Below are 12,640 nucleotides of genomic sequence, written 5' to 3'. Positions count from 1 at the left end.
GTAATCACCATATTTTTATAGCTCAATAAAGCAGCTACACTACTTCTAGCAGTTTGGTAAGGTGGCAGCATAAAAGGTTCCAGACTGCACCAAGTGAGTTAAATGTGAACTTGAGATGGAAAGTTTGAGCCGTGACATCACAACATTAACTGCAAACTAGCAGTGAAGCAAGCAAGACATGTGGAAACAATCACTTTGTTAGGAGAAATATGCCTTTTTAAAAAGAAAAGTAAAGCTAGGACATATTCTTTTAGTTAGTGACTTGAGGTCACTTATTTAAAGTTTATTACAGTTTCGTTTATATCTTTTGTACGTCTACCCCTATATTCTAAAGCAGCAATAGTAACAAAACAGATTTGATTTTTTTAAATGTCTGACCCAGTGCACCTTCAGCAAGATCATTGCTCAAAGTCATATAAAACTATCAGAGTATCTCCAGTAAAACTGTGGTGTGCAGACAGTGAATGTTTTTAGTTTGAAGACTAAAAAGTAAACGTGGCTTGTTTTTTAATCTAATTTGACTGAACAAAATTGTTTGGATTCTCTCTGGCTGAGTACTGAAATTGTGGTTTTAAGGACTTCAGTCTTCTCTAGCACTTTTATATATACCCTTCTACACCACTGGACTGCCAAGTTTGACAAAAAAAAGTGAAAGAAGAATGTTATGTTGTGCTCGTTAGCCAAATCTGTTTTAAATACAGTCACTGGACTGTATTTAATAGCTTCAACATCTGATGACAACTTTATCAGATGTTTGAAAAAGAGTAAGAATCAGCACAGCAGAACATTAAATATTCAAGTTTAGTATTTCTTTGTGGATATTCTGTCCATATTTTATTGGAAAATGTTTCTGAACAGTGCTTACAAACTACAAGACAATGTGAAACTGAAATTCTTGTTTGATAAATTAATACTGTGCGTCACTCAAATGTGTTACTTTAGTAAATGTTTATTTCTTTACAAAAGAAGTACAAATAAGGAAGTATGTTTTCACACAAATTGGGGTATTTACGAGTATGTACAGAAATCATCAAAATAACATAATTCTAATAAACACAAGGTCTTTATAAACAATATGTACAAATTATCAGTACATTTAAAACATAATTTTACACTTCCTGGCCTTAAATACCTTATGAATAATCTTTTGGCTAAATAGCAGCAGTATAAATTTTCTTCTGCTTTTCATAAACCTTAAAAAATAATTAAAACTTTTGTTTTTAAAACTATTGGACAAATAGTTCTATTTGTGCTTTCACTATTGTTTTCCATCAAAAAACAAAACAAAAAACCAAAAATAATTGCCTCAAAAAGTGGCAAGCATAAACACATAGTAAAAATCAAAAATATAAATAAGCAAATGTTTCCCTTCCATGGTTTCAGATAACACTGTTATGTCTGAAGCATAATTGGTGCCCACCTGCTCACTCCCTATCTTAGCCAAAGCATACTGAAAAGATTCACACCAACTTCAATTGGCTTTGGTTTGAGGCCCTTAAAACTCCAATCCATCAAAACATTTCAGTACACGTGCAATTTTGCATACATAAAGTTATGCACATACTTCAGTGGTTTTCTGAACTGGAGTCTTAAGGTCCAACCATGCAAGGTAAAGTCAACTCTTGTCACTTCAATGAGGACCCTGACAGTCTTGCAGGATTGGACCATTAGGACTGAACACTGTTCCCCGGGCTCCAATGAGCAGGGCTGGCCCCTTGACAATATGCCTTTGCTGTGACTTGAAAAAAACAGGTAGCACACTAAAATCTTTACTGAACAATTTTTTTTTAAACCACCATCAAACCGTACACTTCACAATAAATAAATTAAGATTTTTTTTTAAATAAAAAAGCAACTTTGATTCCTGTTAGTAACCAGCTGCTACAAATGTGCAAAAGGCTAAGTAGATTTTAAAAACAACTGGAAGCTAGTCAAGGTAAGTCAGCTGGGACCCGAATGCACAGATTTCATACACTTGGGATTTGGTTCAGCCAATGAGCATCATGTTGTGCAGTAAAAATAAAAACCCTATGTAAAATATGCAGGAGTGTGCAGTGGCTATTTCTTTTAGCTGTGCAAAAAATTGCAAATACAACTAATTAAAATAACGAGGCATCACTGGTTAGTCAGTGAAAACAGCACTAATAAAAGGTAAGAAGAAACAGAAAAGCTAGCAATGCAACTGTATGTACTGCTAATAAAACCAAATGTCATGATTAGGTCCGGATCCTGCAAGCCCATCTTCTTGCAAGCTGCCCCTTGTCATCAATGTAATGACCTGGGTATGCTTTTGCAATCTGGCCCTAACAATCTGTATAACTTTAGTGGCATTGAGACTGTCTAGCCTCATCTAAAAATGGCCAAATGTAGTAAGACATTAAGCACAGATTCCCCATCAGTGGATTTAACCCCCGTTTGCACATTTTTCATTGCTTTATTTTTACATAAGGGAAATTTATTGCATGGTCTGACAATGTTACTAAACAAATTACTGGAACACTGACATCTGAAAAAAATAGAAGGCACATTAAAATGACAGATCTTCAATGCAGGCTGAGCTTCTCTATGAGGAAACCAGTATAATTCTTGGCCTTATTTAAGCAAAGCTCTGTAGAGCAGGAGAGAATGGCTTGTTTCTCTTTCCTGTTCCATGTAGAAGATGAAATCCCTGAGGTTTACGCGAGTTATTTTCTGTCGTGCATACTGCCTGGATGAAGGAGTCCCAAAACCAGCCTGGCCTCCACTGGACATGCCCAAGACCTACAAAAGAAATGCAAAGCAAAGCAAAGTCAAGGCTGTAGAGCTATATGAAGATTGTTTTTTGTTTCCAGATTCTATGGCTTATAATTGCTGGAATATTTTTCAGAATCTTAAAATGAAGATAAGAACCTAATCCTGCAAGCATTCAAACACAAGCAACTATCCTATGGTGAGCACCCATTGTGTTAATACCAGCAAGGATACTTGGCTTTCAAGACCTGGCCTTGGCCCTGGGTAACTCCTCAACAGTCGCATTATACCAGGGAAATATCTGACCCAATAAATTTCAAGAACATTTTCAGGGGGCTGTTTGGTTGAAGTAAATGAAACCATCATGGAGAGCTAACGTGCAATCCTCTCTGATGTTCTTTGCACCCAGGACTAAAAGAAGGTGGGTGCTGTGTGTTTATTAACATACTGCTACTGTGGTAACCCAACAGCTGTTGAATCTTGGAGACCCAGATATCTTCCTCTGGGCTGCAGACACAAAGGCTTAATGTGGCATGAGACTGAAGCAATCTTGCTAGAGGCTACAATCAATCCTCTGCTGGTAGATGGACAAAATTATACAGGAGGGGAAATCTGGCATGAGGGGACGTCTGTTACTATGACACGGTGCACACAAATAATGGCAAAAATATTTCCAAAGCCACCTTAAATAATTCCTTTGCCAAATTATGGCTAATAGGGCTCGAGGTTTATACCCCTCTACACAGAGATGAAATTCACTCTTAGACCAAGAAAGCCGGGTTCCCAATAGCTAAGACCTTGAGGCCATCATTCACAGATCCGGGACAGGAATGTTCGTTCTAGAATGAAAAGTCTGGTCACTAGAACTTCAAATGGTTTGTCATCTACCTCCATTTAGGAAGCCATTGTTTTGAAAGTCATCTTGTGGCTTTCGATTGATTTTTAAGAAAGAAAAATAAAGTCATTTGAAAAACATTACATTTAAAAAGACCTAAAATATTTTGCAAAGCTCCTGGAATTTTTGAAAAAAAGTTGGAGAAGTCTTTGAAACCCAAACTTACCTTGATCTTTCCATTCTAGCACATTATAAACATGACTTAATGCAATTTTAGTACTGAAGAGAGGGATGCTGTATTCACAGTATGAACATTATGGTTGATTCCTCTTACTGCATTTCCTTTTACTTCCCGGAACAGACAGATTTGCACTGATGGCTGTTCTGCTTACGAGTTATTTCTTCTCTTTCTGATCATTAAATCACTGCAATGAGGTAAATCCTATTTTCCATATCCCCAAAGACTGAATGCAATGGAACGACTATGGATGTGCTGTGGGGCAGGAGGGAGAGAGGCCTGCAACCCCTATTTCACTACAAGGATTTGATCTGTGGCTCTCAGCTCCCCAGCATGGGTAATTTTGGGGGGGAAAGGACAGTGAATTCACTGATTCAATCACTAGATCTCACTGCACAGAGGGAACGTGCTGCAGCTGCAGGGGCGGTTCATTCCTTGTTCAAGCCTCGGGGCCTCCCCCATGCACAGCCCATTTACCCTAGCTGTGCTCTGAATCCTGGTTTCATGCCACATCATTTTGCATTCTTAGCAGGGAGCAGCACCATGTGATCATGTATTTTTACAGATCCCACATATACAAAAGCAATATCCACATGATAAACTGCAAAGCCATGCAAAGAGGCACATTTATCATACCTCTGACTGCTTCTACCTGTACTCTGACTGCTCATCCATTTCTACAAGGGCCACTGCCATTATTTTCAAACCTCTAAAGAACCACCTTTCAATTCTTTTAAATCAACCTGATCCAGAAGTGTATTCCTTCCTGCTTTACCGTCAAATGGGAAATCTCCTTTCCCTCTCCCACAAATTGAGAACCATATAACAGACAACATTGGACTAGTGACAAATGCACTTTTAACAAAGGTGGAGATCCCAAACTCATGCCAATAAAAACTCTACAATGTATTATCATATATAAAAACTCTATACTGTATTATCATGTATGTCAGTCTAGAAACTCACTACAAGCACCAATAAAGCATTAATGGACAAGTTTTCATTTTGTCACTTCAGAAAAAGTGAAAAAAAACTGGGTTGGGTTGTTTTTAATAATCTAAAACCATTAGAGCTAATAATAGCTCTGCATTTGCTGACCAAAGGAGCTGGAATGAAGATGATATAAATCAAATTCATTACATTTATCTTCTGAAGTAGTGAACTTTTGGTAGAAAGATCATAATTTTTTATAGCTGGTATAGTAACTGTGACATTTGCAACATGAAAGCAAATTTTGTGTATTCATAGCAGCACCTATATTAAAATAAGCCACTCAGTTATCTAATAACATTCTGTAATTTAGTTTTACAATGTGAATTTTTACAAACAATTTCAGAAAACAAAGCAAGCATTTAAATAGACAGCCTAATCATTTATATCTGTCATTACAATCCCTAATTTGAGACCAACATTTGTTTGGTCTTGCAGTGTACTTAAAATTATTTGCAATGCTCTATATGGCAAACACACACACTAAGAATTACCACAGATTTTTTTTAATTATCTACAAAAATGCCAACATAGTTCAAATTAATTGTCAAGAATAGTGGGACTGAAGTAATGCACATTTGTCAAAAACGCATCACGGTTTTATCAGCGCGATAGATTTTTCATTAACCCAAACAAGCCCTGTGTTGTCTGTATCCATGGTAACTAATAAAAGAGTTACAAAGATAAAAGCTCTAATAAAAACATAAATGGTTCAAAATTGTTTACATCCTTTATTTCATGGCCTGCCACACCCAACCTATTACAGAACCATGCCCATACTCATGTGCATCAGAACCACATTTTGTACAGCAAGTTACTTCTCTATTTTTAATATGAGGGGGATTTAGAAGACAGGCTTTAGACCAGGAAAACATTTCATTTACATTTCGGTCTGTTCTGCCCTTTCATTTGGAAATGGTTTAAATCAGCTCTGGGCAACTTCCTTCCTCTACTCCCTATTGTATCCTCCCTCTCCTTTGTCCCCTCTTCTGTTGTTCTGCCTTGCTGCCTCAGTCCCACTCTGTTCTGCTGAAATTTATGAGAGCCAGGGGTGAATGATTTCTACTCTGCAGGCTGTAAATCTCCAAGGACAAGAAGGAAGCCGGCAGAGAGCAGTTGGCTTCTCCAGTAGGCTCTACTCATTTCCTCCGTGCTTTGCATGTGTGTGGACTGAAAAGTTATACTCATCAGAGCAACTTTTACTTAGCAGCCACCACGCACAAAACAGAATGGAAAGAGAGACCCACAGGATGCCACGTGCAGGAAGAAGACAACGCAGAAGATGGAGCGCTGCCATGTCCCCTGTAGTGGGGTGAGGCAATGGCTAGTGAAGTGATGGGAGTCCATCAACTTTACCAGGCTTTGGATCAAACCCCAGGTACACATGGCAAATCACTGAACATCTATCTAAATCACATTAGATTGCCAGGCACATGTCAACTGACTCAAATGTGCGACTTCCATCAGAGGAGCAGCAGAAGAGACGACCTCTGGGGCGTTAGCATGTTCAGGACATATTCGAGCTATTCCAAACTTGTTTCAAACATAAGGCAGCATTCAGGACACATCTCCGCTTCTCCCCTGTTCTTATAGTTGTCCCACATGAGTAAACAGATGCTGCAGGAAAGGTAGAATAAAAATGGTGCAAAATAAAACTCCACCTAACCCTTGCTCGGCCATGAGGTAAAGATTCAATAACATTGTAAAGAAATGCACACAGTTAACATGGATGGGACAAATTAACTGCTCCTCCCTCCCTTGCCCCCAGTTTTACTGACTGCACTAAAACAACACCGAGCATCACTCAGAGCCAAACCAGCTCTGTGCATTATGTTCCAGCGTCCTCTTCAACAGCAGGAGATTAAAATTAAACTCACAAAAATATACTAGTACTTTTAGTAAACATAACTGCATAATTCACATGTGTGACATAAAGGACACTTGAATGTATGCAGGAGGGTTTTCAATTAAACTAATTAACCAGTATTTTTTTCCCCCAAAACTGAAAAATTTCAAATTTTAAAGATGTTAAATAAAAGAACTGTGGAAATATGCTCTGAGATACTTGCTGGGAAATGCTAAGATGAGGGCAAACAGAAGACTGCATTTAATATTTTATCCATCCCTCCTTTACCAGAAAACAACTCAGTCTTGACATCTCTCCTTTGAACACAGTCTTGAACTGAGGCTATTGCTTCTCTGTGACCCAGAGAGACAAGGCAATAATGATAAAAAGATCTACTGGTTTTCTTCCCAGGCTACATGGCACGTCCTTGTGGCAGACTAACACTTCAAGCCAAAGTCTAGAAGTGGGAATCGTACACAGAGTATTCAAAGTAAAAGCAAGATACGGATGCCTCTGGCTCCTGGGGTTCCTGATTGTCACGTCTAAGGCGGGCAGGTGGGATGAGGGTTACATTCGTGTATTTTGACGTAGGGATGTAGCTGCAGAAGCAAGGGCCTCGGTGGGAGGTTGTGGGTTGTCTGACACTGGGTGGGGGAGTGGGAGGATAGGAGATGGGTTGAAGATACAGGGGGTCTCTACCTCTAAGCCTTTCTCTGTCTTGAACTCATGCAAGACAGAGAAGGTTAGGGAATATATCAAATCAACTGATTTTCGGAATAGGAATCTTTTGTGGTCACAAGTAGTATTTCAGAAAGAAATGAGTCAGGATCCTGGAAGAGGACACTTAAGCAAGTGAGCCAATGCTTGCCATACTGCAGGCTGGATGGATGCGACTGGCTGGGAATAACAACTTGGAGACTGGGGGAACAGGCCAGAGTTACATCAGCCCTTTCGCTTGATGGTAGATGACAACTGCTTTTAAATCATATTTGCTGTTTTGCTGTCCTGTTAAACTCGTCTGTCTGAAACAAGACAGCAGTCAGAGTGACAAGAGTATTTTCCCAACAGCTCACCCTGAGATGAGACTACTCCACCTGAGGCTATGCCCTGGGCCAGACCGCAAGGCAATCATTGCCCTAGGCACAACAAACTGTGCCAATCAGGATCCAAATCTGGAGGTTGCAAGGGGACATGTTAGTGCAGCAAAGTCTTCATCCAAAGCAAAAGCTGCAGTCTCCAGTAACAGAAGCACCTTCCACACTGAAAGAGAGCAGCAGCTGCTGGCCAAGCCTTTTCTACGAGGGCCTTTTCACGCTGGAATATGGACCAAGATCCAGAAATATGAGGGCCATTATGGGCACACTGCATGGTTCTCCCTTCTTGGGCGCATCCAAACGAACACAGCCGTGCAGTATGTGGTGCCACGGACACATCTGCAGTGCCACATACCATGTTCAGCTGTTCTCCATGCTACAAAGGATCACACCACAGTGAGGTTTTTTGACCCCTGGATATCCGGAAAACACAAAAACCCGCGTAAAAAAAAGCAAAAAAAATGCAGAGTGGGGCATGCAGGGGCAGTGTGCACAGCTCAAAACCAGAGTCTGGCCAGCCAGCCTCTGAACAGCAAAATTGCTGCTTCTGCAGCCCCAGGAGGCCCGCAGGACTGCAAGTAAGGCTACTGGGGCTAGTCCAGCACTGGCCCCAGCCTCCCCTACCTCACCCTGGGTACCTCACCCACAGGCATTCCCCAGGGGCAACTAGCAGCGGCATAAGGTGCACCAACACTAGTTGTCTGCGGGGAACTAAACGTCCATGCTCATCTGGATGTGGCCCTTGTGAGCATCTGGGAAAGGGCTACAGATAAGGGCACAATGAAGGGCTTTGCTAACTGAGGTATAACAAACAGAATTTTGTTTGTTATACCTCAGTTAGCAAAGCAGCACGTTTTAGCAGGTCAATGCAATTTTCAATTACTATCTGTTTTTCGATGAGGAGTCCCAAGGCAAAAGAATGATGGTCCCAGTGGGCGCATCTACACGTGACACTAACTGCGCAGTAGCCTAATAACACTGTGCAGTAGCGTGCCAGGCAAAAACCGTGCTATACACTGGTGTACAGTATTATCAGGCTACTACTCAGTAAGCATCACTAAAAAAACAGTGTGCTGGCACTACTGCACCGTAGCGTACATTACTGCACATCAAATTAGTACTTGGTTAGCCAAGTACTAAACTTAATGCACAGTAACTACGGCACATTAATGAATGTGTAGGCACACCCAGTATGTGTGCTTGAGAAACAAATCTTAGCAAATGAAGATGTAGGGATGGAAGGCAAAGATACAGATACTTAGGCAAAGATCTTAAGGAAACCTGGCACTTTTGTGCCAGTAAGGTTTAGCACAGAAAATGGAGACCTAAGCTCAGCTGCTTGTTCTGATCGTGGCTTTTTGTATGACTAAGGAAAAGACACCTTTTCCTGCACACCCACTCTCTCTTTTGCCTTAGTTTCCCCATCTGTAAAATGAGAAAACTTACTTCCTTTTTAAAGTAAGTTTAGATCTTTGGCTGAAAGGTGCTTTATGCATGCAAAGCAGTTACCATGTGTAATTACCTGCAGCTATGATAAGCACCTAATGAAACTACCAGGGTGACTACTGATTTCAATGGAAACGGAATCAAACCATTAATCAATATAAACAATGGATGTAGTAATATGTAAATGGATATCAGCACCTCTAAAAAATATATTACACAAAATTGTAATTTCAATCCTACAATTAGGTCTGCATGACATGGTTGCTTTATAATTGTTCTCACAAAAGACTCTTCACCAACCGATTTTCATTTCAAAATGTTTTTAGCCAAGGATAGTTTAGTGCAGTTGCTTCTAAATGCTCAGTTCTGGCACGCGTTTCCTTGCTACACCCTCTTGGATGCAAATGCATTTCATTTCCCCTGGGCATATAAACACACACCTTACCCTGCAGTCAAACATCAGAAAAACTGATTTGCACAAGTATTTACAAGTGCCTCAAATACCAACACAGTTGCAACATTTCACAGACACTATGCAGTAATTTTTAAGTTACGAAATAATAAGAGGAAGGTAAAGTACAGTAAAAGCCATGGATGTGGAGAGAAGCCTCTCAGTAAAAGTGATTGTTTTAAGTTTATAATTACATGATGTGACTCAGACTAAGAGAAGTGGCTGCCACGCAAGAAGAAAGCTATCTGATGTACTTGCTTCTTGCCTTTATTATGTTAAACACAGCCACATCTGGAGGGCCATTATAATGGAAATGATCTTCTTTGTTACAAACTTCTTCACCCCAACAAACAACCAGTGGAAGTAGATTGGCATCTGCTACTAATTTGCCCACCTAGCCTTTCTTATAAGAAAACTACAAAAGCTTGGTCTGAACTCTTGTAGGAGCTGGGCATGCAACATTATTTCAAAGAAAAACAATCCTCAGCTGCAGCAGGCTGCCTGAATGGAAAGAAGCAAGGCAGGTTAAGTCTAAAGTGGATACAGGCTATTTAGTTTGCCTGCTAAAGGGCAATTAATACAGGTGGTCATTCTCAGAGTGAAGTTAGTCTTCTTGCAAATAATTTCAGTTCCCTAATCAATTCATCACAACAGGCCCAGGCATAAATTCTGCATGACAGCGGGGAAGAGAAACTGAAGCTCTGCATAAACAGAGGTCCATTTCTTGTGTTGCATTTAGAAGGCTGGTCTCAGCCTTTCAAAGATCTTTCTGTGTTCTTGACTCTGCACAACTGGGATATCCAGAAAATCAGATGATTTACATCCTCCAGTTTCTTACCAGATGCTCATGTTGGCCTCTGCATTCCCCATACTTCTTTATGTACTGGTTACTAACCTACTCTTCCTTTGCCAATGTCTAAGTCTCCAGACATCTTGCAGCTACTACAATACACAGCCTTGCTTAGATTTGAACTCAATTACATATTTCCTTGAAAAAGAATGGTAGGATTTGGACCATTCTATTGCACTGGTAATTCTATATGGAATATTCTATTTATTCTATTTCTATCATACACATTTTCATTGTACCTGGAATGTTTCTCCTATGTTTAAATCAAGTACTACTCCCTTCAAAATACTGCTCTTGCCAATTTTCCTGGCATTCTGGCTCTCTCACTTGTACTCATCTTTCAACATGACTTTACATTATAGTACAAATCGCTTTGTATTCTTGCCCACCTTCCTCCGGTCCAATAATATTGCACACCCCCTGAGCTGTCCCTTGGGGGGGGTGCCATGGACAGTGCCATACAGGCACATGCTGAGGGCACCACCACTCCGTGCGGATGCCACATGCTGCCAGCTCCATATTCTGGCTGCTCACAGGCTGACATGCCCTGCACAGGCTCACATGCCCTAGGCCCTGCACACCCCTAGGGGCAGCTCTGCATATCCCCATATTTTTCTTCACTGGGAGACAAATAACTTCAAACTGCTCAAACATTCACCCCTATACGCATTGCCTTATCTTTATCTTATTATGTTTTCAATACAATGATTTAACAGCAACTATCCCACAACCTTCAAAACCCCAACAGGAGTACTTTTGGGGTCTGCAAAGCAGACTCAGATATTAGATTATGTAATCTCACTCTTACAAAAAGCAAAATGAAAAAAAAATAAAAACCCAAAAGATTAAGTTTTAATACTTGTTTAAGAAAAAAAATCTTACAAACGTGAACTGTGTAGCTCAATGCAAAATCATCTTCTTGACTGAAGAAGAAAATCATCATCCGAAACGAAAACTCTGAAAGTGAATTGCCCTCATTCATCTCATCTGACTTGTGGTCATCTCACAAGTGAGCAGTGATGGAATTAAGCCCTAAATACTAATACTGTCAGTTTGCAGGACAAATTGTTGGCTTGAAAATGAGATGTTAAAATCTGAAGGTAAAGTATATTTTAACCATAGCTATGATTTTGCAATTATCAGAGAAAACAATTAATGCTTCATGTGACTCAGGTGAGGCTATAAGGAGTAATGAAGGATCTCCCACAGTGAGAACTGATTTTATCCCTTGGCCATTTATTTCCAGATTTCTTAGCATTGTCAATCCTAGTTCTTTTCAATCCAAGATTTTTGTGTGTTGGTTTGTTTGTTTAAAATTTCCCTTCTTTGAATAAGTTCCAGAAGGAGGTGGAGGACTGCTCCAGCAGAGGGTGGGCTCAATTGCTGCAGACATTAGCAAGTTCATGGGTGTGCGTACAGCAGGGAAACTGTCTGGCTAGGACACAGAGGCAGTGGATTGTGGAGGGGAACAGAGTGGGACAGGAGGAGTTTTTTCAGCATACAAAATTTTCAGTGCTTAAAGCTTCTTATGTATTAGAGTAGTAGTAGAGTAGAGATTGTAGTAGAGTATTTGAAAATACTGTCAACACGGAGGCTCCATTTCCTTCCTCTCTCTCTCTCCCCTGCTCCCCCTACCTCTTCTATAATTAGTACCATCTTCTTTTTTGTGCCTTACTCTGATGCCTTTCAGATGCTGTCCAAGATTTACCATGCTCTACTGCCTTCCTCTTTCACTTCCACGTTCTCTGCAGCACTTACCTTTCCATACCCTACTGAAGTCTCCCTACCACCAAAGAACTGCTTTTTATACCCTGGACACCCACTCATTCCTCAGGCCTGCACAGCAACCCTCTTTCAGCCCCACTCCAATATCCTGCATAGCCTTCTCCATACCTAACTCTTAGTCCCCAAACCCCATTCCTGATGGCTTGGCCTTTTCCTGCCTCCGGTCCATTCTTCCCTCATTCAGCCTCAATGTTCCTCAGGATCTTGCTCTCAGCCCAGATGCCAACCCCATCAAGCCAAACCCAGCATGGGTTTGTTGCGGGTAGGTCTTGCTTGACCAATCTCATTTCCTTCTATGACCAGGTGACCCATCACCTGGACAAGGGAGAAGAGATTGATGTCATATCTCTTGACTTCAAAAAAGCCTTCAATCTG

General features: G+C 40.5%; 1 protein-coding gene across 1 annotated transcript in view; it reads right to left on the bottom strand.

Moving 5' to 3' along the window:
- Positions 1–676: 676 nt before the first annotated feature.
- The window catches only part of LOC109289519 (transcription initiation factor TFIID subunit 4-like), a 315,986-nt gene continuing 304,022 nt past the window's right edge, over positions 677–12,640 (bottom strand). Inside the window, exon 15 of the mRNA XM_019505573.1 lies at positions 677–2,760. Within this exon, the coding sequence (XP_019361118.1) occupies positions 2,593–2,760 (168 nt within the window). The 3' untranslated portion in view covers positions 677–2,592. The remainder of the gene's footprint in view (positions 2,761–12,640) is intronic.

The sequence above is a fragment of the Gavialis gangeticus genome, unplaced genomic scaffold (assembly GCF_001723915.1).
Source record: "Gavialis gangeticus isolate Ggan-Ray unplaced genomic scaffold, GavGan_comp1, whole genome shotgun sequence".
In the NCBI taxonomy this organism is placed as follows: Eukaryota; Metazoa; Chordata; order Crocodylia; family Gavialidae; genus Gavialis; species Gavialis gangeticus.
This window is presented reverse-complemented; position numbering and strand designations above follow the sequence as displayed.